This window comes from Quercus suber, unplaced genomic scaffold (assembly GCF_002906115.3).
Source record: "Quercus suber isolate HL8 unplaced genomic scaffold, Cork oak 2.0 scaffold_189, whole genome shotgun sequence".
Lineage (NCBI taxonomy): Eukaryota > Viridiplantae > Streptophyta > Magnoliopsida > Fagales > Fagaceae > Quercus > Quercus suber.
In genome coordinates, this window is record NW_027069647.1 from 1,124,231 (window position 1) to 1,151,940 (window position 27,710).

Below are 27,710 nucleotides of genomic sequence, written 5' to 3' on the forward strand. Positions count from 1 at the left end.
AAAATCGGCAGTACAATGTGAGAGAAACCCAAACCCGAACTAAAAATGTTGGAGAGACCCGTTGGTTGCCGACCTGATTGATTGTCATTGATGAGACTCATGAGAAATACTCCCAGAAAACAAACGCCTTTAATTTAATTGATCCCCCCAACCAGAAAATGCCCCTTTAAAAATCGCACGCACATACACACGCGCACACACAAACAGAGCGCCTGACTCACATTCATTACTCTTTCTCTTTTTCATCCACACGCAAAATCCAATAAATTTAATAATTCTTCTTATGCATCCTCAAATTAGGAAAATCACTACTTATTACCGTAATAGTGCATAATACATAATAATAATAAAAAAAAATCCCATTTCTCAAAATATTTTCTGTGAATCTCTCTCTCTCTCTTTCGAACAGTTGTGTGCTTTTTTTGGGTATGGCGATTTCAGCGGCAGCTGTTATCGTCCCATTGGGTATTCTCTTCTTTGTTTCAGGTCTCATCATCAATCTCATTCAGGTATTTTTATTTATTATTGCTCTAGATTGTGTTTATTTCATGGCATATGAATCTAGGTTTTTTGTTATACTTCATTTTTTTCTTATTCTATGTTTGATTTCTGAGAAAAAGTGTCTGAAAATTCACGAGATTAGTGTGTATTCGATACTTGATATGTTCCATTACCCTAGCAAACCAAAAAAAAAAAAAAAAAACTCACTTGAGCTTGATTGAACAGTCTCTTTTCGCTAAACATTTTTTTTGTTGCTTCAATTAACTTAGTCGTGTTGTCTTGTTATCTCCGCTCAACTTTGAGCTGTTTTACTTGAATTTTCTCTTCAGGCAATTTGCTTCGTCCTTATTCGGCCATTGTCGAAGAGTACATACAGAAGGATCAACAGATTGGTGGCAGAATTGTTGTGGCTTGAGCTTGTATGGCTTATCGATTGGTGGGCAGGAGTTAAGGTAAAAAATCAAATCCCTCTTATCATGTTACTTTATTCATTCTTTTATTTTATTTTTTTAACATTTCTCAATGCTTTTCAATTTTGGAGTACTTTAATTTACTTACACTTTGCATAGCTCTAGATTGTTAGATTAAATGATTTAATTCACCATTGCCTAATAACTTAAGCATTTGGGATAATTAGTAATTTATAATGGTATAGAGTAGGAGGTTTTAGGTTCAAAGTTCAATCCCTGTCTCCACCTAAGATCTTTTTTTTTTGATAGGTAAGAAAGAAATATTATTGATAATAAAGAGAAAATTCATGATAATGAACAAAGAACAACACAAAAACGATGAAACAAAGGAATCAAGAAACTAAGCTAAGAGACAAAAGAGGCTCAGTAAGAGAAGAATAGTTTGAGAGACCTCAACACTGAGACCAATCACAAAGAGCCCATTGGCACAGATCAATGAACTAAGCTAGAGAATTCTCAGTATCTTCGAAAGTATGCCGATTATGTTCAGTCCAAATAATTCACAACAAATAGCCTGGAATCAAATTCCAAATATCGGAATTATGTTTCCCAAGCCATTGCAGCCAACTTAAAAATAAGTTAGTGACAGAACCTGGCATGACCCAATGAATCCCAAACAGTCGAAGCACATGCACCCACAGGGAATGAGCTAATGGACAAAAAAAAAAAAAGAAGGTGATTCAAAAATTCCTCATTACAACAACACATACAACATTGATTTGCCAAGGGGTGTCCCCGAAGCATAAGATTATCTAATGTAAGAATTTGGCCATGGTTGTCCACATAAAAATGCCACCCTTTTAGGAACCTTTACTTTCCAAATGCCCTTCTAGGGGAAATGGAAGTAGGAGCCTCCCGAATCTTATGGTAGAATGACCGAGTATCAAACTTCCCCCTACCATTAAGGCCCCAACAAAGACTGTCGCTTCCAACACCCCTAGGAATAGTCGTTGTTTGGTGTCTTTGGAGGGAGAGAAATAGTCGTTGTTTTGAAGATATTGAGAGATCTATTCCGGACCTCAAGCTTTTCTTTTTAGAACTTTATTGGATTGGTTGTTTGCTTTGCAAAACCAATCACTCCATTCTTTTATTGATTTCCTAGATTCTTGCAATTTTTGTATTTGATTTGCTGTCCCCTTGTTCACTCCCTGTGTACTAGGGTGCTTCTTTTTTGGTATCAATATATCTTATTACTTATAAAAAAAAAAAAAAAAAACCCCTAGGAATCCGAGATTGAATCAAGTGAAGAGAGGAGAAAGAAATCGCTAGCTCCCAATCATTGAACTCCCTAAAAAAACGTTAGTTCCACACTCTGACATTTCCACCCCCTGGAATACACAGCATCATAAATGCAAGCTTCCTTATTGGCTGAACACATAAACAACTCAGGGTAAAGAGTTTTGAGAGAATTATCCCCAATCCACTTATCATGCCAAAAAAGAATACGAGAACCATCACCCAACACAAAAGACAAGTGTTTAGAAAAGCTCACCCACCCTTTACTAATGCTTTGCCATAAACCACACACATGGGCCCTTCTACAAACTTTAGTACTCCACCCCCCTTTTCCCTCCCCATATTTCATGGCAATCACCCTCCGCTAAAGATGATTAGCTTTGTGACCATATACCTCCATAGCCACTTCCGTAATAAATCTTGATTAAAAGACACCAATTTTTGAATCCCCTATCCACCCAACTCAAGAGGTAAGCAAACTTTTTCCCAAGCCACCAAGGGGTATTTGAAACACTTCTCTGAGGATTCCCACAAAAAATTCCTCTGAATGCATTCTAATTTAGTAGCCATAGCTTTAGGAACCATAAATAGAGAAAGATAATAAGTTGGAAGACTTGGAAGGGTACATTTCAATAAAGTGAGTCTACTGCCCTTTGATAAGCAAAGTTGCTTTCAACCCGAAAGCTTCTTCTCCATTCTCTCCAAAATAGGATTCCAGATAGAGGTTGTCTTATACCAAGTACCCAATGGCATTCCCAAATATTTCATAGGCAAACTGCCCACCCTGCATTGAAGAATATTAGCTAAAGTGTGAATGACAAGACAAAGCCAACCTAATCCAAACCAACTGCTCCCTGGAAGCATCATAGAAAAGAATGGTATCATCAACTGTCTCCACCTATGATCTTACCTCCCATTTAAAAAAAAATTCCCGCATGTTGGGCCCCATTTAATATGGGAAGTTTAGGTCCACATATGAAGGGGCAATGTTAGATTAAATGATTAAATTTACAATTTCCTAAAAGTTTAAGCTTTTGAGATAATTAATAATTTATCTTAAATAAGTGGCTCTGATTCTTAACAATGATTATGCTTTAATATAGGGATAGTAGTATAGGCTTGTTTTTATTCTAGTCTGTTTAACATTATGGGGAAGTTCTAATTTTATGCTATTGTTCATATTATATCAATCTTGTAGTGTATCAAGTGTGACATGCTTCCTATTTTTTTTTGGATAGCTAATAAGTGTAGTTGTATTGATAAAACATATTAAAAACATTTGAGTTCACTTCACGATGATGAACACAAAGGAACAAAGAAAGCAAAAGGACAAAGATCAAAAGGGTAGTCTAAGAGAAACAAGGAACTCTATACTGGATGAATAATCTGAGGAACCCCAACACTGGGATCAATCAAAAAGAGTGCGCTGGCACTAATCTTTTAAATGATCCAATGATTTTTTAGTATCCTCAAACAAACGATGATTTCATTCCGTCCAAACAATCCACATTAAACAACATGGAACCATATTCTAAAGCATACTATTTATTTAAAAAAAAAAATATGAAGCATATTGACCCACAAAGCATGTGCTATGTCACAATGAATAAGGAGGCGGTCCACAAATTCCCCATTTCATCGGCACATACAACACCAATTCACTAATAGAAAACCCATTCTCATGAGGTTATTCAATGTAAGAATCTGACATAAAGCTGTTGTCCACGTAAAAAAGGAAACCCTTTTAGGAACCTTTACTTTCCAAATACCCTTCCATGGAAAAATGGAGTTAGTAGCAACCTGAATCTCTGGGTAAAAAGACCAAGTATCAAACTTGCCACTTCCCTTAAAGCATCAATGTAAGTTGTCACTCCCCACACCCCTCGGAACCCAAGAGTAAATAAGATCAAGAAAAGAGAAAACTGCCTCTAGTTCCCAATCATGAAAATCCCTATAAAATCTCAAGTTCCAAACTCTCATTCCCATCACCCGGGTGACCCAAAAAAATTAGAGATACAAGCATCATTAGCACTTGAATGCTCAAATAAATCAGGATAGAGAATCTTAAGAGGAGCATCTTCGGACCACCTATCATGCCAAAAAGAACATGAGTACCTTCTCCCACTACAAGAGCCATATGTTGAGAAAAAAATTTCCAAACCTTACTTATACTATGCCAAACTACAACCATGAGCCCCCTACTAACTTTAGTACTCCACCCCCCTTTTCCTTCCCTTATTTGGTGGCAATAACCCTCCGCCATAGATCAGAAACTTCATGCCCAAACCTCCATAACCATTTCCCTAGTAATGCTTGATTAAAAATTTAAAATACACAATCTTCTTGACCCCCAAACCACCCATCTCCATAGGTGAGCAAACCTTATCCCATGCCATGAATGGGTATTTAAAAATGGTAAACAATGATAAATAATATGTTGGAAGGCTTGAGAGAGTACTCTTCAATAGAGTAAGTCTACCACTCTTAGATAAATAGAGCAGCTTCCAACCCAAGAGTTTCCTCTCTATCTTTTCCAAAATAGGATTCCAAATAGAGGTTGCCTTATATGGAGCATCCAAAGGCATTTCCAGATATTTCATAGGCAAATTACCCCACCATACATCGAAGGATACTAGCTAAATCATCTAGATTACTCACCTCCTCCATAGGAACAATTTCACTTTTCCCCACATTAACCTGCAAACTTGTAATTGCTGGAAACAAGTCAAAGCCATCTTGACGGGAAGCAATTGCTCCCTAGAAGAATCTCAAAATAAGATGGCGCCATCAACAAAAAGATGTGAAATGCGCACTCCATCAGATTTAATGGGTCCCACATGGAAGCCACGTATTAAACTACCATCCTTAGTTTTCTTCAAAATCTAGCTCAAGACCTCCATAATCAAAAGAAACAAAGGAGGTGACAAAGGATCTCCCATCCAAAAAACTCGGCAGGGGATCCATTAACTAAGATTGAGAAGTGAATAGTAGTGACACAAGCCTTAATCCACCCCTTCCATCTCACCCCAAAACCCATTTTGCCCAAAAGATAGAACAGAGCATCCCAATTCACACAATCATGGGCTTTTTCTATGTCCAACTTACAAACCACACTTGGGTCACGACTCTTCAATTTGCTATCCAGACACGCATTAGCAATAAGTACTGAATCCAAGATTTGCCTACCTCCAATAAAAGAATTTTGAGTCACATAAATGAGTTTGTCTAACATCACCCTTGTTAGATTTATGGTTAAGTGATTAAATTCGCTATTTCCTAACAGTTTAAGCTTTTAGGACAATCGGTAATTTAACATGTTATTAGAGTAGGAGATCCTGAGTTCGATTCCTGGCTTTACTCTACCTCTCATTTAAAATATTAAATTCTCACTTGTTGGGCCCCCACTTATTAAGGGGAAGTTTAGGCCCACAAGTGAGGGAGAGTGTTAGATTTATGGTTAAGTGATTAAAATCACCATTTCCTAACAGGTTAAACTTTTAGGAATTGGTAATTTAACAACCCTCAATCTAGTAGTCAACACTTTAGATAGCAGCTTATACACGCTGCCCACTAAGCTAATTGGCTGGAAATATTTAATATTCATAGCATCATTCTTCTTGGGAATTAAGGCTAGAAAAGAAGCATTCAAAGACCTTTCGAAAATAGAGTGCATGTGGAAGTACTCAAAGAAAGCCATAACATCCCCTTCCACTACACTCTAACATTTGTGAAAGAAGGCCACAGTGAATCTATCAGGACCAGGGGCTTTATCTCCATTAGCACCTGAGTGACTTCCTCTTTAGTGAACTCTCTCTAGAGGGCATGCCTCTCATCCTCCTCAATACGTGCAAAATCTAACCCATCCATATTGGTACAATTGTGGCACGTTTCTATCCATGTGTTATTGTGCTCTTTTATTTAATAGCTCTTTCACTCATTCTCTTTTTTTTTTTTTTTTTTTTTTTTTTTTTTTGTTAAGTAAGAAAGATGTATATTCAATAAAACTGCTATATGCAAAGAAGCACAAAGCATATCAAAGATTACAAAAAAGAGAGAAAAGCAAAAACGGATAAAAGAAACTAATTACAAAGAAAAAGAGAGATAAGGAACAAAGGGAGAGATTCACTTGATATGAGTCTCCAAGCCCTAGACCAATAAAAAAAGGAACCCGTAAAGGAAGCAATCAATTGGTCATCAGGTCTATCCAAGTCCTCAAAAGTCCGCCGGTTACGTTCCTTCCAAATACATCACATCAAGCACAATTGAACTAAATTTCAAATGTTAGATGAGTGCTTCCCCAACCAATTCCAGAGCCCACAGAATCCCAAAAGTTCTAAAGAGAAAACTCCACAAACGATGAGCCTTCCCACAATGTAGCAATAAATGATCTATTGTCTCTCTACCACAACGACACATGATGCACTAGTCAACAAATTCAAAACCCCTACTTTGCAAATTATCACCCGTGAGAATCCTATCCCAAGCAACTCTTTGAACAAAAAAAGAGACGCCTAGGTGCCTAGACCTTCCAAATACCTTTCCTGGGAAAAACAACGGAAGAGGAACTACGTAACTTATGACAAAACGAGCGGATGTTAAAATCCCCATTGTTTGTCAACTTCCATCTCATACGATAACCCTCATCCATTGAAGGTAAATTAGTAGCCAAGAATCGAAGGAAATCATCCACCATCTCCATCTCCCAATCATTAGGAACCTGAATAAAACAAACATCCCAACTTCTCCTGCTGCCCACTCCTTGCCTTATCAGCAAAGAATCAACAGAGGCAACTCTGTTAGTAGCAAGATTGTATAAGACTGGATAAGCCAAATGAAGAGGAAGATCCCCACTCCATCGATTTGTCCAAAATTTCACTCTATTCCCCACCCCAACCTGAGACTGATGTGTTTGCTAAAAGCATTCCGCCCCATCCAAATACTTCTCCACAACCCACACCCATGAACATTCCTTCCCAGCTTGCATTATAATAAGTCTTGGCATGAATGATGGTAAACTATTTAGTAAAAGTAGTCAAGATATGGTGCAGATAGAGTTCTACTTTTCAATCCTTTCAACCACACTCATGAAAATAGAATGAATTTTGAATAAGAATTCTCTTTAGTGTATTGATGTTAATATTGTTACCACTTAAGCAACAAGTTCTTATGTTCATATTTTATGTTCTTCATCTCTCTCTTTCTCTTAAATTCTATACCCTGACATACACTTTTAGGGAGAATCTTCTAGTACAAAACCCTGTTATTATAATGGAAACTAATTTTTAACGTAAGATATACCTTAAGACTGTAGGTTTATGGTTGAGTTGGTTGTAGCACCTGGAGAATCAAATCTTGATCACTTTAACTTTTTTGGCTGCAGATCCAAGTATATACAGATCAAGAAACTTTTAAATTAATGGGTAAGGCTAAAACTCTTGTTAAGTGAACACTTGGTGCTTTGTGTTTCTTTTTGTCAGAGAATAAAGGAAAGAATTGCTTACCTATCTGCTCAAGTTGTGATTTTTTCCAGGTAAAGAACATGCCCTTGTAATATGCAATCACAAGAGTGACATTGATTGGCTTATTGGATGGGTTTTAGCTCAGGTATAGTTTATAAATTGTGGCCGTAATCACATATGTGCACATCCAAGCAATGCATATTTCATAAATTGTTACCCTAATTGTATGTGTGCACATTCCTGCATGCAAGCCAATATACATTTTGTTTTCGATGAAAAAGCCAATATACAGTTATCACTTATGTTTAATTATTATAAATGTTAGATGATTACATGCTCAAGTTCAGGAAAATGTTCAGATAAAATATGCATATATGTATTTATGGCTTATTTTGCCATACCATTATATACATGGATGCTCTCAAATTTTCACATTGGGCCTTCATATTCATTCAAATGTGCACTTTTAAAATCTGTAGTACTGTTTATCTAAGAATAAATGTTGTTGATTTCACTTATTTCTGTTATGTTTTCTACGTCTAATTTATTTTTGTAATTTATTTATGACAGCGGTCAGGCTGTCTCGGCAGCGCAATAGCTGTAATGAAGAAATCATCAAAGCTTCTTCCAGTATGTTTCAACCTTGAAAAATTTGTTGTCATGTTTGAAGTGAAATTTATTGGTGCCGAAGATTCAGCTCACATTTATAATCAAGATTCTGCCTTAGAATAGCTTTTTTATCTATTTGAAATTGGACTAGCATAGAAATTTATAATCATGTCTTAGCATTGGAACAGCTTTTTATCTTGCTGAAAATGGACTAGCATTTTTAAATGTGATTCTGGTGCAATTACAAGGTTTTAGAACTTGGGGAGTTTGGATGCTATACAATATTTTGAGTGCGTGTCTTAATGGGAGGAGGATATCCCTCTTAGATTCCTTTGATCTTGGTTTGCATACTGGTTGGGGTATCTCATAAGGATTCTGTTCCAGTTCTAATATCTAAGAGATGCTAGAAGTCTCAATGGTAATGAATGAGGTGGGAGTGGTTTGAGCCTGGCAGATTAGAACTAACTTTTTGAACTGGGGAAGGTTAGTTTGAAATGGAAAAGCTATGCATGAGGAGAGGGATTTGGTAAGATTAGTTCCAAATAGGAATTAGAGTTTACTTTGCATTGATTAAAAAAAAAAACCTTTGGGGTGTTGAGGAGAACAGAGGAGGGAGGTTTTTGTTTTTTTTTTTATTTATAATTTTTTGGTGGTTCTTGAGCTGGTCTTAATGCGTCCAATGGGTTGAGTATTTCACATCTTTTTGCCACTAATAAAATTTTATTTTTGTGATGCGTCTAGAGAGCAATTGCTGTACATCAGGATGATGATTGTCTTTGAAGCTATACAGGCTTGTGTCAATGTGGACAAGTGAAATAGTCCCCGTAGTTGAGGTGGGCAATTTGAATGCTTAGTAGATATTTTATGTTGCAGACTTGGTAGTTTGCCAATAACATATTTGGGTATGCCTTTGGGGGCTCAATTTAAGAAAATATCAATATGGAATTTCTTTTATAGAGAAGATGGAAAGGAAACTATCTGTTTGAAAGAGATAATATTTGTCCAAGCTATGTCATGTATTGACAGGACTCTAGTTTCTATGGATTGGGTGGATCATTTCGGGAATGTGTCTCAAAGGGTGCTCCCTCGTGTTATTTCTGATCATTGTTTGCTTTTGGTGGAAGCTAGGGGAGTGAGTAGGGGGCGCTGTGCTTTCAAGTTTGAAAATATGTGGCTCAAAGTTGAGGGTTTTGTCGAGAGAGTTAAACAATGGTGGGAGGGGTATAGCTTTATGGGCTCCCCAAGTTTCGTTTTAGCTCAGAAATTATAGACTCTTAAAGAAGACCTTAAGAAGTGGAATAAGGAGGAATTTGGAGATTTGGAATTTAGGAAAAAGTGTTTGCTGTCTGAATTATTGGGTCTACATGCTAAGGAAGAACTGTTGAGTCTCTCAAATGAGGAAGAATCCCACTGAACTCATGTTAAAGGTGATATTGTAGCTGTAGCCGCTTTAGAAGAGACTTTTTGGAGACAAAAGTCTTGTGCTTTGTATGTGAAGGAGGGAGATAACAACACTCGGTTCTTTCATAGATTAGCGAACTCTCATAGAAGAGCTAATCACATTAGAAGCTTCGAGGTTGATGGTGTCTTATATGAGGATGGGTCTTCTGTACAAGCTCAGGTGGTTCAGTTCTATCAAAACCGCTACAAAGAGAAAGATACGTGGTGTCCAATTGTGGATGGTTTGGATTTTGCTTGCATTGGAGAGGATGAAAGGATGTCCTTGGAGAGGGAGTTCTCTAAAGAAGAGGTGACCCAGGTTTTGATGGGGATGGAGGGGGATAAAGCTCCTGGTCTAGATGGCTTCACCATAGGTTTTTTTCAAAAATGTTGGACTGTGGTGGAGGTGGATGTCATGGCTGTTTTTGAGCACTTTCATAGGTTTTCAGTGTTTGAACGGTCTTTAAATGCCTCGTTTCTCACTCTAATCCCTAAGAAAAATAATGCTATCAATGTTAAGGATTTTCGGCCTATTAGTTTGGTCGGGAGTGTGTACAAGTTGCTGTCTAAGGTGTTGGCAAATAGATTGAGGGTGGTGCTAGTAGTCTCATCTCTGAGTCTCAAAATGCTTTCGTTGGTGGGAGACAAATTTTGGATTCAGTTCTTATTGCTAATGAGTGCCTAGATAGCAGATTGAAGAGTCATGTTCCCAGGGTGGTTTGCAAATTGGATAGTGAGAAAGCATATGACCATGTGAATTGGGATGCTTTGTTCTATCTGTTGGATATGATGGGTTTTGGGGTGAAATAGAGGGGGTGGATGAAGGCTTGTATAAGCACTGTTCGCTTTTCTATTATTGTGAATGGTTCTCTGGTAGGCTTTTTTGGAAGCTCTTGTGGGTTGAGACAAGGTGATCCACTGTCCCCTCTTCTTTTCCTTCTTATTATGGAAGCACTTAGTAGGATTTTGAAGAAAACTGAGGATTGTGGTTTGCTTCGTGGTTTTCATGTGGGGCCTACTAACTCTATTGGGATACGCATTTCACGTTGTTTGCAGATGATACCATATTGTTTTGTGATGCTTCTAGAGATCAGTTGTTGTCCATTAGGCTGGCTTTGACTTGCTTCCAAGCCTTTACTGGTTTGAAAGTTAATGCGGAGAAGAGTGAGATTGTTCCGATTGGGGAGGTTGACAATTTAGATGCTTTGGCTTCCATACTTCATTGTAGGGTGAGTAGTCTGCCTATGAAATACTTGGGAATGCCGTTGGGAGCTCCTTTCAAAACAGCATCTGTGTGGAGTCCTATATTGGAGAGGATGGAGAAGAAACTCTTTGGTTGGAAGCATATTTATTTATCGAAGGGGGGGGGGGGACTTACCTTGGCGAAGAGTACTTTTTCTAGCCTTCTTACGTACTATCTTTCATTATTTGTCATCCCTGTAGCTGTGGTTGAAAGATTGGAGTGGATTCAGAGAAATTTTGTATGAGGAACTACAGAGGAGTGTTTCAAATATTCTTTAGTGGCTTGGGAGAAGGTGTGTTTACCGATAGAGATAGGTGGTTGGGAATCAGGAAGTTAGTGCATTTTAATAAAGCCTTGTTAGGAAAATGGTTATGGAGGTTTGGTCGAGAAGGAGCTCATCTTTGGAGGAGGGTTATTGCATTTAAATATGGAGAGGGTTAAGGGGGGTGGACTACTAAAATATGTAGAAGGGCACACGAATGTGGTCTGTGGCGTGGTATTCATGATGGTTGGGAGAGTTTCTCCAACCATGTGGCCTTAGTGGTAGGTGATGGCACTCGTATTCTTTTCTGGCATGATAAGTGGGTTGGAGATAACTCACTAATAAGGCTCTATCCTCAGTTGTATGTGTGTTCTAATAACAAGGAAGCTTGCATCTCGGATGTTTTATGCTACCAGGAGGGTGGTAATGTTAGAATTTGGAATTTGAGCTTTCATAGGGATTTTCATGAAAGGGAATTAGTGGCTGCCTACTCTTTCCTCGTGTTCATTCAACCTCGAATCCCTAGGGGTGGTGGGAGTGACACTTCTCATTGGTGTCTCAAAGGGAATGGCAAGTTTGATACCCAGTCCTATTACAATATCATTAGGGGTGCAGCTGCCTCCATTTTTCTGTGGAAAGGTGTTTGAGAAGCTAAGATTCCTAAGAGGGTGGCATTTTTTGTGTGGACTGCGGTTCATGGGCAAATCCTTACATTGGATAATCTTAGGCTTAGGAGGCACATTTTGGTGAATCGGTGTTGTATGTGTCATCGGAATGAGGAAACTATGGATCATCTTCTCCTCCACTGTCCTATAGCTCACTCTCTGTGGATTTATATGTTTCAGATCTTTGGGACTCAATGGGTCATGCCAGGCTCTGTGGAAAGCTTGGTGTATTGTTGGAGCTTTTGGCTGGGGAAATTTAATTTAGACATTTGGAATATGGTTCCTGGCTGTTTGATGTGGACTGTTTGGACGGAAAGAAATAGGTGCTCTTTTGAGGATATCGAGAAATCCTTGGTTCAATTACAAGCTCTATGCCAAAAGACTTTATTTGATTGGTCTAGGTGTTGGGGCTTCTCGGAATGTTCCACTATCTTGGAGTTTATTTCTTCTCTTAGTATTGCACTTCAAGTTTTTTCTTCTTGTTTGTTGTTGTTTGGTTGTTTGTTGCATTTCCTTGTGTTCACCATCATGAACACCTTGTATTTGCTTTCTTTTGTTTTTCAGTTTGATTTATAATACTCTTATTACTTATAAAAAAAAATAATATTTGTCCAAGGGAGGCAGACTTTGTTAAAAAGTACCCTATTGAGCCTATCGATGTATTATCCATCCTTATTCGCTGTTCCAAATCTGTGGCAGATAGATTAGAAAGGATTCAAGAATTTCTTGTGGGGGTCATCGGAGGAAGGTTTCAAATACCCTCTAGTGGTTTGGGATTATGTTTGCTCACCTATCGAGGTTGGTGGTTTGGGGATTGGGAACTTTAACCAAACATTACTAGGGAAGTGGTTATGGCACTTTGGGCATGAAGTCAATCATTTGTGGCATCTAGTGATTGCATCCAAATATGGTGAAGATTCAGGGGGATGGTGTACAAGAGTTGGTAGAGGAACTCGTGGGTGTGAGTTGTGGCGGAGCATCAGAAGAGTTGGGGATGGTTTCTTCCCACATGTAGTTTTTGAGGTTGGTGAGGGAAATCATATATGGTTTTGGCATGATTCTTGGAGTGGTCGCCTTCCTTTGAATGATCTATACCCTTATCTGTGTGAATGCTCTGTTGATAAGGAAGCATTAATTTATGATGTGTTGGTTTCTTCCTCACATGGGAGGGTTAGGAGTTGGAATTTGCAGTTTCGCAGAGCTTTTCATGATTGGGAGTTGGAGGTTGAGTATTTTTTTTTTTTTTTTTACCATATTTACTTAAGCTGCCTAGGGTGCCAGGGGGTGATAGGATGATTTGAAGTTTGACTAGGAGTGGTAATTCAATGCTCTCTTTCTCTACAACACTATCCATTGCATCAATGCTCATTCTTTCCCCTGTAAGAGAATTAGGCATGTTAAGGCCCCAAAGACACTGTCATTTTTTTGTGGTCAGCAGCATCGGGTAGGATTCTTAAGTTGATAACCTCATCAAGAGGGGTTTATCCCTAGTTAATTGGTGTTGTCTGTGTCTGTGTTGTGGGGAAATGGTGGATCATCTTTTGCTCCATTGCGAGATTGCATATGAGTTGTGGAGTGAAGTGTCTTTGATTTTTGGGATTCAGTGGGTGATGCCGGAGATGGTAGCATCCCTTCTATTTGGATGGAAAATTGCTTTGGGAAACATTCCTCTAGTGTCGGAAATCTGGTGAGTGAAACAGCCGCATGTTTGAGCATGTTGTGAAACCTATTGATCAATTGAAGTCCTTGCTGATCCATACTCTGTTTAATTGGTCTTGGATGTGGGTTTTTACACATTGTACTTCCATTTTTGATATCCAACACTCTGTTAGATCTTCTATTTGATTTGTTTGTAATTGTTTTAATACTTTGTGTTTGTCATCGTGAACATGCAGTACTTTTTCATCTTAAATAGAACTTTTAGTACTTAACTACTGATTAAAAAAAAAAAATTGAATTTTTTTTTTGAGGGAAGGAGAGCAGATCTATAGCAAATTGCTAATTGGAGACAGGGTTTGATGGTGGGTTTGATATGGTTAGGACTTGCAGTGTAATTGACATAATGGTGAAAACCAGCTACAATTTTTTAGACATTTCGATGATGGATATTGGAGGGGATGAGTCAATTTCGCCTCCACAATAGGAATTCAAATCCAAACCAATGGGGCAAGAAAGTATTGTGTGTTTTTTGTGTTTTGTGGGGGGTGGGGGGGGGGGGGGTGGGGGGGGGGGGGGTTATTTTAGTTGCAGAATGGTTTGGTGGGATGGGTGCAACCAAGAAGAAACAAAATAGGAAGAGCACCGATAAGTTCATTGGTTGATGAATGAAATGGTTGTAGTAGGGGGTAGGTTGAGACTAGTGACTTGGCAGTTTGGTGTGGTTTGATCTCTCGGTGTGAATTTAGTGGCATTAGTTATACACAAATTGGAGGGGGGCTTTCAAATGTGTGAGGATCATAGGCGTATCTTATTTGGAAACACAAAAATGGTGGGTCGCGTCAATATGCTGTTAAAATGGGCAAGAGATATGCCACAAAGTAGAATTTCACCCAAAACATTGCTATTACTTTGGGGCAATATGGGAAAGATGGGCCACAGGGGTGGAACAGGCCCTAAGGCTTTCAAATGGGAAAGGATCATAGGCGTTGTTATTTGGAAACGCAAAAAGGTAAATGGGTTGTGTCAATAGGCTGTTAAAAATGGGCAAGAGATATGCCACGAAGTAGAATTTCACCCAAAATATTGCTATTACTTTGGGGCAATATGGGAAAAGATGGGCCACAGGGGTGGACCAGGCCCTAGGGCAAGAAAAAAAAACACAGAGATTGGTGCAAATAAGAATTCTAAACACTATGAGGGTTTGCCTCACCCTCTGTGTTAGTTCAAACACATAGCCACCTAACTTAAATCTCCACAAAGAAATAATGTTACCCTCCCAAAGTACCCTTTGTTTTTCTATGTAACCCTTATACATGCTGTTGTCACTCCAAGAACTTCTGTTTATACATGCAGCAAATAATTGTTATGAGCAGTTAATTTGCCAAGCAACTGCTTATATGTTTGCTGCCACATCATAGGTAACTACTCCTGGACATGATGTCTGATGTCTTGAGCCTTTGTCTTGCTGCCAAAACATACACAAAGTCAGCCACTTGCACAAATTCTTGGTAACTGTTGCTAACTGCCACCTCATGCTGCTACAACTTGTCAATTAGACAGATGCGCATAGCCTGCCACACATGTTTCAGCCCACAACATGCCTTGCTCTTTATCTGGCAGCCCATGCAACTTGCCTAGCATTGAGCCTTCGTCAATGCACCAACATGTGGAGGGCTTGGCCCATGCCAATGCCACCTCCCCAATTTGGTCAGCATACTCCAACAACATAGCCCATCCAGCACTTCACCACCCATATGCAAACATAGCCCCACTTGACCATGCAAGCCACGGCCCACAGTAACATTTTCCACACTAAAACAACATGCTACACACACAAGCAACCCAGTTTTACCTCGCGCACATGCAGCCTGCCCTTTGCACAGTAACTTGTCCATGGTCTACCCCATGCAAGGCTGTCATGTCCCAGCCCCACTGCACTTGCTGCCCACAACACGTGCATGGCTTGCAGCCTGCTAAGCCTTAACCATTAATCAAACCTTTGAAAAGCCATTAACTCACTGCCTTTAAGCCAACTTGTGTAGTCTTGAATCACCATGAGGCTACACAGTTGCCTCCTATTACCTTGCATAGCTGATGACATGCCTCCCTCACGTTCATGGCTGTGTCGCCAGCATGGATGCAAGGTATCACCATATGCAACCATACCCCCTCAATCATCAAGGGTCTAACATAAGGAAAGCCCAATTGCATCAAGAGAGGGGGGAGGGCAGCCCCAGGCCTCAACTCGATAATATGAACCATGGGTTAAATGTAAGAAGGTTTGAGATGCATGATGCTCAATATGAAGATCTGGCCCAAGAAGCAAACAACCATGGACAAAATGTTGGAAAAGGGGCCAAAAGTGCCAAGGAAGCAGGACTTAAGGTCAAAGGCACCAAAGGAGGTGTGGAGTTGCCGTTGGGAGAGCTGTTGATTGACTTTACTAATAGAAGACATTATAGGAGAATCTAAGCCCAAAGGAAAAGAAGGCCCATTAATCCATTTTGTTTAGCCTGTAGCTATTTCAAGACCAACCTTTTATTTGTTGATATTATGTTTTGTTATTACAATGTCTTCTTTAGCATTTTAAAAAATCATGTTTTTTGGGGGGGGGGGGTTGCACAGTAACTTGTCCATGGTCTACCCCATGCAAGGCTGTCATGTCCCAGCCCCACTGCACTTGCTGCCCACAACACGTGCATGGCTTGCAGCCTGCTAAGCCTTAACCATTAATCAAACCTTTGAAAAGCCATTAACTCACTGCCTTTAAGCCAACTTGTGTAGTCTTGAATCACCATGAGGCTACACAGTTGCCTCCTATTACCTTGCATAGCTGATGACATGCCTCCCTCACGTTCATGGCTGTGTCGCCAGCATGGATGCAAGGTATCACCATATGCAACCATACCCCCTCAATCATCAAGGGTCTAACATAAGGAAAGCCCAATTGCATCAAGAGAGGGGGGAGGGCAGCCCCAGGCCTCAACTCGATAATATGAACCATGGGTTAAATGTAAGAAGGTTTGAGATGCATGATGCTCAATATGAAGATCTGGCCCAAGAAGCAAACAACCATGGACAAAATGTTGGAAAAGGGGCCAAAAGTGCCAAGGAAGCAGGACTTAAGGTCAAAGGCACCAAAGGAGGTGTGGAGTTGCCGTTGGGAGAGCTGTTGATTGACTTTACTAATAGAAGACATTATAGGAGAATCTAAGCCCAAAGGAAAAGAAGGCCCATTAATCCATTTTGTTTAGCCTGTAGCTATTTCAAGACCAACCTTTTATTTGTTGATATTATGTTTTGTTATTACAATGTCTTCTTTAGCATTTTAAAAAATCATGTTTTTTGGGGGGGGGGGGTGGTTGGTGTTCTGATGTTGTACATGGGCCTTGTGTTCTCTGCCTTCGGAAGAGTATCAGGAAGAAGTAGGATACTTTTCATTGTTTTATCAGCTTTGAGGTGTTGATGGGTCTTCTATTAAATTCTGGCAGATTCTTGGTGTGGGGGACCACCTCTGAAAAATAATTTTCCATTGTATGGCATTGCATGTAACAAAGATATGCTTCAGTGGCAGAGCTAATCTCTTTTTCTGGGGATAGCTATCATTTCAATCTCAATTTTTTTTCGATTGGTGCAATATTGGAAGTTAAGAGTCGGTTGCCTTCTTTATGATCTAATTAATTTTGTTGTGTGGAGAGGGGATGGAATGGATAAGATTTGCTGGGAAATCCCGGGAGGATTTTGAAGTTTGATCCTACTATAAGGCCTTGCATTCCACTTCTCAAATGTCTTTTCCATGGAAGATTGTGTGGAAATCAAAAGCGCCAACAAAGGTTCGTTTCTTTGTGTTGACAGCAGCGTTGGGAAGAATCTTAACTATTGATAATTTGCAGAGGTGCCGGATTGTTGTTATTAATTGGTGTTGCATGTATAAGAGGGCTGGGGAGACTAGTAATCATTTATTCTTACATTGCTCTATAGTTAGAACGATGTGGAATATGGTGTTTTCACTATTTGGGGTTTTTTGGGTTATGCCAAGAGGTGTTGTGGAGCTTCTAGCTAGCTGGTCAGGCAAGTTCAGTAGACACAGAATTCAGTGATTTGGAATGTGATCTTTCATTGCCTTATGTGGGGTATTTGGCGGGAGAGGAATGCTTGGACTTTGAAAGGACTGAAAGATCAATTCATGATCTGAAGCTTTCCTTCTTCCACATGGACAAATGCATTGGGTGCTTGCACTCTTATTTCTTTGTTCAATTTGCTTGGTAAATGTACTTTTCATGAGTCATAGTTTTGTTGTTTTAGTGTTTCCTTAGTTCATTGCCTGTTTGTTTTGGTTTATTGTATTCTGCCTTTTTTTAATTTTTAATTTTTTTTATAGAAGTTAATTATTTATATATATATATATATATATAAATCATGTGAATATGATAATAGGCAGGATAATGGTTGGTCTAGAAACTAAGGGAAATAACTCTTTTTATTCATCACGCTCTTTTTAAATATATTGAAATTCTGATTTGCATATTTCTTTCTGTGCTTAAAAGTTACTTTTTTTTTGTCAGAAAGTGATTTTTTCAACTTATGATAATTTTTTCTTATTATAATTTTTGTTTTGTTGCTGGAATTTCTTTTTAATTTTGTAGAGACAATTTGTTTGAGCGGTCTCTCACCTTGGGTCCAAAAGATATGCATTCGGTTGTTGATTTCATTGATTCAACTTCTCTTCATTTGTAACTATTTATAATTTATTCATGTAATTCTTTAGGGAACCAAGTGTATGTCCTATGTACTTGTGGTATCTCCTCTTATTCAATAGAACTAATTACTTGTTAAAAAGAGAAGTCTTACTGGGAGTGAGAAGCTGGATTGAAGATTTTCCTTATTTTTATCATGGTATATGCAGGTCATAGGGTGGTCAATGTGGTTTTCTGAATATCTTTTTCTGGAAAGAAACTGGGCTAAGGATGAAAGCACAATAAAGGTATGGGTGTATAATTATGTTTTCTAGATGTATGTATCCATGTGTCATCTCTCTATATATATTAATGTCTCTTTTGAATTACTCATTTGCATCTTCATGATATCTGCAGTCAGGTCTTCAACGGCTAGAGGACTATCCACAGCCCTTCTGGTTGGCTCTTTTTGTAGAGGGAACTCGCTTTACGCAGGCAAAGCTTTTAGCAGCTCAGGAATATGCAGCCTCAGCAGGGTTGCCTGTTCCTAGAAATGTTTTGATTCCCCGTACTAAGGTCAGGTGTTCATTGCTCTATTTGTTTCTTCTTTTAAATTATACTTTTTCTTCCCCTTTTGATGCTTTTATTTTTATTTTTATTTTGGTACTACCTTCTGAAAGTCCTTTGCAGTCTGCCCTCCTAGAGAGGGGCTAAAAAATAAAAAATAAAAAATAAAAACCACAAAAGTACAGTCTTACGATACTCCCAGAATAATCACTAACTACATAATTTTAGTATCTGCAATGCACTTCTTGGTGAATATGAGATAAGGTTTACCTGCTAGTTTGGTTCAAAAGAATGGAACCTCCAGCTGATTTCACTTTTTAATTCTATTTGGTGTTTGAATATCATGATTGATGATGCATTAGCTGTGTGGAAGCAGAAGTTTGATAGTGACATCTATGTTTATGGAATTGTAGCAACTGCTGAATTGTTGATGTTGTTGTCTTTTATGAAAAATTTGTAGGATAATTCAATTGCCAAATTGGAACAGGTAGTTGAGTAATTATGTTTGTTTTTTAACCGTTCTAAGTTAATAAAAATTATTTTCTATAAATCACTTCTGATAAACGTGTGTTGAAGTTATTATTAGATAGTTGATGTGAAAGTCATAGCTTCATGATGAAGAAGTTCTTTCAATCTTATCACTCAAAGATTTGAAGAAATTGGGGGCATGTTTTGTACGTATTAATAGATCATCTAATGGAATGCTTATTCATTTGTAATAGTTATTCAGTCATTTGGTTGCATTTTCATTACAAGGAATAGTTATTTCTTATGAATAGCTATTCCTTAAAGTGAGGAATAGCTATTCTTCTCTAAAAAAGTTGTAATAGCTATCCCTTAAGGCATGTAACAACTTTAGAAATGATTATATTTCCAAAAATACAAACACTCTCTATGTATATAATAATTATTAAAATAAAAATCCTCAAAAATATCTCTCTGTGGCACATGTGCTCCCGCATACACACACACACATGCACGCAAAACTTCAAAACCTCAATTTCTCTCTGTCTTAGTGGGAGCGATAGTGACAATTCTAGTTATAGTAAAGTTGATCATTTAGTCGGCGTTAGAGACCTTCAGAATTTCATACTTGATGATATTTTTTAGTTAGGGATAGTTATTTTGTATGTTTTGATATTGAAAATCAAACTTTCGAGATTGACAATGATCATTCTTTACTAAGTGATAGAAAGCTCTTTTTCTAATTCTCGGAATTTTAGTTATTTGAATAGTGTATCTAATAGTGACAATCCCCACTATGATTCTTAAATACCTAAATAGATCAACATCTCTCTCTCTCTCTCTCTCTNATATATATATATATATAAATCATGTGACTCGAATGTACCTCTTTTAATGAAATTGGATTCTTAGGATTTAATTGTTATATATGAGATGGGCTAGGATAATGGTTACTAAAAATGCTTTTATAAATAACGTCTTTAAGTCATTGTAGGCAACTCTTTTTAAATATATTGAAATTTCTGATTTGCATATTTCTTTAGCTTTTTGTGCTTAGAAAGTGATATTTTATTTTTTCAACTTCAATATGATAATTTTTTCTTTATTATAATTTTTGTTTTGTTGCTGGAATTTCTTTTTAATCCTTTTGTGAGAGTCAATTTGTTTGAGCGGTCTCTCACCTTGGGTCCAAAAGATATGCATTCGGTTGTTGATTTCATTGATTCAACTTCTCTTCATTTGTAACTATTTATAATTTATTCATGTAATTCTTTAGGGAACCAAGTGTATGTCCTATGTACTTGTGGTATCTCCTCTTATTCAATAGAACATAATTACTTGTTAAAAAGAGAAGTCTTACTGGGAGTGAGAAGCTGGATTGAAGATTTTCCTTATTTTTATCATGGTATATGCAGGTCATAGGGTGGTCAATGTGGTTTTCTGAATATCTTTTTCTGGAAAGAAACTGGGCTAAGGATGAAAGCACAATAAAGGTATGGGTGTATAATTATGTTTTCTAGATGTATGTATCCATGTGTCATCTCTCTATATATATTAATGTCTCTTTTGAATTACTCATTTGCATCTTCATGATATCTGCAGTCAGGTCTTCAACGGCTAGAGGACTATCCACAGCCCTTCTGGTTGGCTCTTTTTGTAGAGGGAACTCGCTTTACGCAGGCAAAGCTTTTAGCAGCTCAGGAATATGCAGCCTCAGCAGGGTTGCCTGTTCCTAGAAATGTTTTGATTCCCCGTACTAAGGTCAGGTGTTCATTGCTCTATTTGTTTCTTCTTTTAAATTATACTTTTTCTTCCCCTTTTGATGCTTTTATTTTTATTTTTATTTTGGTACTACCTTCTGAAAGTCCTTTGCAGTCTGCCCTCCTAGAGAGGGGCTAAAAAATAAAAAATAAAAAATAAAAACCACAAAAGTACAGTCTTACGATACTCCCAGAATAATCACTAACTACATAATTTTAGTATCTGCAATGCACTTCTTGGTGAATATGAGATAAGGTTTACCTGCTAGTTTGGTTCAAAAGAATGGAACCTCCAGCTGATTTCACTTTTTAATTCTATTTGGTGTTTGAATATCATGATTGATGATGCATTAGCTGTGTGGAAGCAGAAGTTTGATAGTGACATCTATGTTTATGGAATTGTAGCAACTGCTGAATTGTTGATGTTGTTGTCTTTTATGAAAAATTTGTAGGATAATTCAATTGCCAAATTGGAACAGGTAGTTGAGTAATTATGTTTGTTTTTTAACCGTTCTAAGTTAATAAAAATTATTTTCTATAAATCACTTCTGATAAACGTGTGTTGAAGTTATTATTAGATAGTTGATGTGAAAGTCATAGCTTCATGATGAAGAAGTTCTTTCAATCTTATCACTCAAAGATTTGAAGAAATTGGGGGCATGTTTTGTACGTATTAATAGATCATCTAATGGAATGCTTATTCATTTGTAATAGTTATTCAGTCATTTGGTTGCATTTTCATTACAAGGAATAGTTATTTCTTATGAATAGCTATTCCTTAAAGTGAGGAATAGCTATTCTTCTCTAAAAAAGTTGTAATAGCTATCCCTTAAGGCATGTAACAACTTTAGAAATGATTATATTTCCAAAAATACAAACACTCTCTATGTATATAATAATTATTAAAATAAAAATCCTCAAAAATATCTCTCTGTGGCACATGTGCTCCCGCATACACACACACACATGCACGCAAAACTTCAAAACCTCAATTTCTCTCTGTCTTAGTGGGAGCGATAGTGACAATTCTAGTTATAGTAAAGTTGATCATTTAGTCGGCGTTAGAGACCTTCAGAATTTCATACTTGATGATATTTTTTAGTTAGGGATAGTTATTTTGTATGTTTTGATATTGAAAATCAAACTTTCGAGATTGACAATGATCATTCTTTACTAAGTGATAGAAAGCTCTTTTTCTAATTCTCGGAATTTTAGTTATTTGAATAGTGTATCTAATAGTGACAATCCCCACTATGATTCTTAAATACCTAAATAGATCAATCTCTCTCTCTCTCTATATATATATATATATATATATATATTTGTTGTTACTCTATATGGATCCGAAAATTCTTTTGTTGTGAATTTTTTTAATGTAAATTTTGATATGCGTATTGATTTGATACATAAGCGATAATGTTAACTTAAAAATATTTAATTTCTTAGGATAATTGAATTCTGCAAGTGTAAATATAATTGTATAAGTAAGATATTTTAGAAAGATCTGTGTTATTCCAATTTTTACAACCAGAATGTATGAATAGAAATACTTATTCCATTACAACACCTGCCATTCCTAGTAACATGGACTACCATTCCTAATGTAAATACCATTTAGCGTACCAAACGTGCCCCTAGGGTTGACTTCTTATGGATTTGATTTGAGATGACATAGAACCTGTGAGTCCGACAAGAAAAAAGAGACAAGGTTGGAAATTGAGAAGGGCAGAAGAGTTGGACAATATAAGGGAGAAATAATCATTCAAGAGCTGTCAGCTGTGTAGCCATGGAAATTCTGTTTTTTAAAAGTTTTTGTTTTCTTTAGCTACATGACTAACTTTACATGTTCAATTGTTTCACTGTAACTCAAGCAACATTGTTCCTTGAATCGTTTGGCCTTTTCATTTATACAAGTGGGATGTGGCAGATTTGATTATTGCATCCATCTAACTTTGATCATGGTCTGGTTGCAACATCTCACTTTATCACTTCTTTTATTCCCTTATTTATTGGTAAAGAGCAAGCGCACTTTTTCTCACTACAATCAATGCACCACTTAAAGAGCTGCAAACTAAATGATAGATGCAGAATTTGGATGCTAAAACCATGCTTAGTTGGAGGCAACATGAATTGGGCATTGGAGGTAGCCTTGTTTTAAATTAAAGCTGTGGATATCTAATTGGGGCATCATGACCTAGTCTGTTCTGTATGACCCTACACACCAAGTCATCTGTGTGTCTGGTCACCATTATATCATTGACATCTCTCTCTTTTTTTTTTTGATAAGTAAAATGAAGAAATAATGTCACTTAAGGGAGACTCATCTTTTCAAAGCAGATCTACTGGGGCTGTTATAAATAACTGGATTCATAGCCCCCATAGCGCTGTGTGTGTGGGTAGTAAATCCGCCATTTGTTGAAGTAATGTGGGGGTGAAGTTGTAGTGTCAAGGTCACTAGGTGCGTCATGCGTGTATAACTCACCAATAAAAAGTGCGCGCGTTTGTAGGAACTGTATAGTTTCCTTTGTGTGTTCTTTTTTTAATATATTTTTTTAGGTTGTGTTTTTATCCAAGTTTGTATGTGATCCTAGAACCATATGGTTTCCTTTGTTTGGCTCACATTTTTTTTTTTGGTTAATCCAAGTTTTTGTGTGAGGCTATTAAACCTCACCCCTGGTTGGTAGATAATATTATATTTTAGTGTTCTTACACGGATGCCCTACTCACCTTTTCCCAATCCCCCTACCCAAGAAAAAGATAAAGAAAAAATTTCAACAAAAAGGTGGAACCAGATGTCACTTTTTGAGCAACGCTATTAGATATTTCTTTTACTTTGTAATTCAACTTGTACTGTTTTGGGTTATTATTGGATGGATTATTGCTGCTAATTGGTTCTATTCTATCATTTTTTAAGATGGGCCAATGTGAGTTCTCAATTTTAAAGCTCTAGTTTTTTTTTCTGTTGAACTTTGTAATTGCTTAGATATCTCTCATGTGGGATTTATTGTTCCACTACATTATATGTTTGGCGTTAAAATATCTACTGTCTGTTGCTTTCAGGGATTTGTTTCAGCAGTAAGTCAAATGCGCTCATTTGTTCCAGCTATTTATGATATAACAGTGGCTATTCCTAAAAGTTCTCCGGCACCCACAATGCTAAGACTCTTTAAGGGACAGCCATCTGTGGTAAGTTATTGAGTTGGAATTTTTAAACAACCACAAAGTGATTTACATTTCTTTTGAATTTTGTGACAAGTGGAATTTTTTGTTGACATGTGATTATTCTCAGTTAAAACATCTTCCCTTTCAGCCTATTGTTTAGCCATTATCTCATTTATACCCTAAAATTATAAAATTCATCTGAAGCATATATGGCAACATTATATAATTTGTTACCTATAAAAAAAAACATTATATAATTTGTTGGACACAAAATTTACTGAGGGATGGTACTGCCGAGGAAGATATGTACAAATGATTTTGAACAGAAGCATTCCCTGATTTTGCCAATTTCTTTATATATATATATATATATATTCCATCAATTGAATGAGCATTTAGGTTAAGGGGCTAGTTTGGAGTGTTATTTCTCAGGATAAAATAAATAATCATTATTAGTATCACTTTATCCTTAGAAAGAAATCAAAGACAAAGCTAATGAGCTGTAGCTAAAAATAAAACCTCATCCTTGTGTGTTAAAAGAGGGTGTCACGGATTCATGACCACTGGGTGCGCCATGACTTACTAATAAAAAAAATAAAAATAAAGGGGGAAAGAAACTAGAAGGAGCCAATTGGAGGGAACAAGATAGTGAAGGAACTTGGGAGAAGGATACCAAGAGATGAGGATGGAGATCATTGGATATCAGTGAGTGGGAAGAGAGAAGAGAGACCTAAAGTGTGACCTAAAGTGTGTGTGAGTGAGAGAGAGAGAGCATGCTTTTTCTAATTTTCTTTGAATTCAATCTGTAAAGAAATTTATTATGGGCTCTGTAAAACATTGGAAACAGGAGAATAATATTTTATATCCAAACTTTCTGGAGGAGATAAGACCTAAAATGTTAGAGAGAGCATGCTGTTTTTTAATGTTCTTTGAATTTCAATTGTTTTCCACTACTAATTTTGCAATAAAAAAGCTTTTTATGGGCTCTATAAAACATTGGAAGCCTGATATTTATCTTCTATATCCAAATCTTTCTGTCATGGTTAATTAATTATTCTGGGGTTGTGGATGATTTGGAAGTTTTAATACGTTAGTATTGAATTACTTTGTGAGATATTAGGTTAATACTCAATGAGAACAAGTACTTCTGGTTCTCTTCTGCAGATGCATGTCCACATTAAGCGGCATTTGATGAAGGACCTGCCAGAAACAGATGATGCTGTTGCACAATGGTGTAAAGATATATTTGTGGCCAAGGTGCGTACTAAACAAGTGTTTCGGAGATGTATTTATCTGGTATTATAGTTATGCAAATCTAAAGTTTTTACAATACGAAGACAAAAAGGAAATGAAATAGGAACTTTGAAACAATTGCATACTTTATATCATTATATGCCTAGATGTACAACTAATTTACCTGGTTGTGCTTGCAATAAAAAGTTGTTCACAAGTTTCCTTAGCGTGATTGTCATGCTTTTTGCTGTCTTCCAGGATGCATTATTGGATAAACATGTAGCCGAGGATACCTTTAGTGACCAAGAATTGCAGGATACTGGTCGGCCAATTAAGTCTCTTTTGGTGAGATACTTGCTCTATTCAAGCACCCCACCCAACCCATGTCTTCTTTATTTTAACTAGGATGGTTTTGGTTCTGAGGCTGCAGGATTTGTTTCTCTGATTAATCTTTTTTTTTTTTTGAGAAAAGTTTTTCTGATTAATCAACTTCTCTATGTTTGAACAGGTTGTTACCTCTTGGGCATGTCTGCTTATTTATGGGGCTTTGAAGTTTCTCCATTGGTCTTCACTTTTGTATTCATGGAAGGGTATTGCATTCTCAGCAGTCTGTATGGCCCTCATTACTTTCCTTATGAACATTTTGATACGCTTCTCACAGTCCGAGCGTTCAACCCCTGCCAAGATTGCTCCAGCAAAGCCGAAGAATGGGGGAGAGCATTTAGAGACAACATCAGACAAACAGCGCTAACCCAACTTGTTTCCCAAAGTCTTCCATATATTGTCATCTTATTATACTCGTAGTAGATGTGTTTGTCTCCTAAAAATGACCTCTTTGTGTTTTCATCTTAAATGCCTAATTAGGACGTCTTTTGTTTTGTACAATCCGGAGTTTGTATGCTTATCAATTTATTACTTGCTAGTCAATTACGGTAATTTTGTATAGACTATCAAAGGTGACTGTAGCAGCCGGCCAGTTTTGAGCTTCAACAATGCTTCATATTAGTGTTCTATTTTTAACCAGTAAAATGAAAAGAAAAGGTGAAAAAAAAAAAGACTGTCGTTAATGTTCTTTACTTTCAAAAGGAAGAATACCATATATTTAGTATGGTCATGAAAATAAGAATAGTTCAGGAGGCGATCAAAGGAAGTTTATTTCTAAGAGCCTTGTAGCATTATTGACAACTCCTGGTATTCCAACGGAGATGTTTTAGTATCTCTCTACTCATTGTTATGATTGACATTTGTCCTCGTCCATGAAAATTGAAGTTAAAATTTTGAAGCAGCCTAGTGGAAGATAGTACGTTTTTTGGACCATTTTTAAGAATGCAACAAACACTTGAAAATGTTTTCTAATCCATTTTTAAGAACATAACCAAACATTTGAATATATATATATACGAAAAAAATGTTTTCAAACGAAACTTTAGAGATGGAGAATAATATTTAGGCTAATTTTTTTTTTTGGTATTTTATTTTGTTAATTCAATAGTTATAATGAGGGATTTGAAATCTGAATTTATTCATTGGTAACGTCAGTCACTAGGAAGTGTTAGTTGAGTTTCAAAGATCTTTGCCTTTTTTTTTTTTTTTTTTTTTTTTTTTTTTTAAATGTACTTATTGTGATTAAAAAAAAAAAATGATATTGTTAAATCCAGACAAAATACTAACTCCTTTAAAAAGGAAAAGAACTGAATTTTAACTAACCCTCAAGCTGTGTTGAGTGATGGTGAATCTGAAGTCATTTAATTGTGCTTATTTCCGTTAGTCCATGGTTTCCAAACCATCTTTAAAGAAAAAAAGAAAAAACCAGCTAGAATTTTGGAGGCCACTGCTGTCATAGGGTTGGTTTTATTTATTTATTTTATTTATATTTTATTTTATTTTATAATTCAATAACTACAATCTACGAATTTGAACTCTAAAGTTTTCCTATCCATGTGACTGACTTAATAGGCAATGACAATGAGAGCTAAGACAGAAAATTTTATTATTTGAGTGTGTCTATTTGATCTACGGACTACGGGTTTATCTTAAAGATGGGTTGAGAATGTTGCAAAAGCTCTCTCTCTCTCTCTAACAAATAAACAAAGTTAGGTCCAAAGATCGAAACAATTAATATTTGTAAAAACGTGAAATGGTCTTTGAAGAAAAAGTATGGCAAATATTGGATCAGGGTGGGATTATCGTCCCACCCATCTCACGATTTGGATCTAAATCCTACCATAGTTCCAGTAACTAATGATTTTAATTCGATCCCAATCATTCACCAATTCTAAGATTACAATCCTACAATCAAAATC

At 36.9% G+C, this 27,710-nt stretch overlaps 1 protein-coding gene across 1 annotated transcript; it reads left to right on the top strand.

Annotated features, from left to right (window-relative positions):
• Window positions 1-26,343, top strand: LOC112003407 (1-acyl-sn-glycerol-3-phosphate acyltransferase 2). Its single transcript, XM_024035593.2, has 11 exons — window positions 1-509; window positions 831-953; window positions 7,588-7,627; window positions 7,738-7,811; window positions 8,237-8,296; window positions 18,451-18,528; window positions 18,638-18,796; window positions 24,073-24,198; window positions 25,339-25,431; window positions 25,666-25,752; window positions 25,916-26,343. Exons 1-11 carry the CDS (start codon window positions 429-431, stop codon window positions 26,156-26,158), a joined length of 1,164 nt encoding a protein of 387 aa, XP_023891361.1. The 5' UTR covers window positions 1-428; the 3' UTR covers window positions 26,159-26,343.
• The last annotated feature ends 1,367 nt before the right edge of the window (window positions 26,344-27,710 follow it).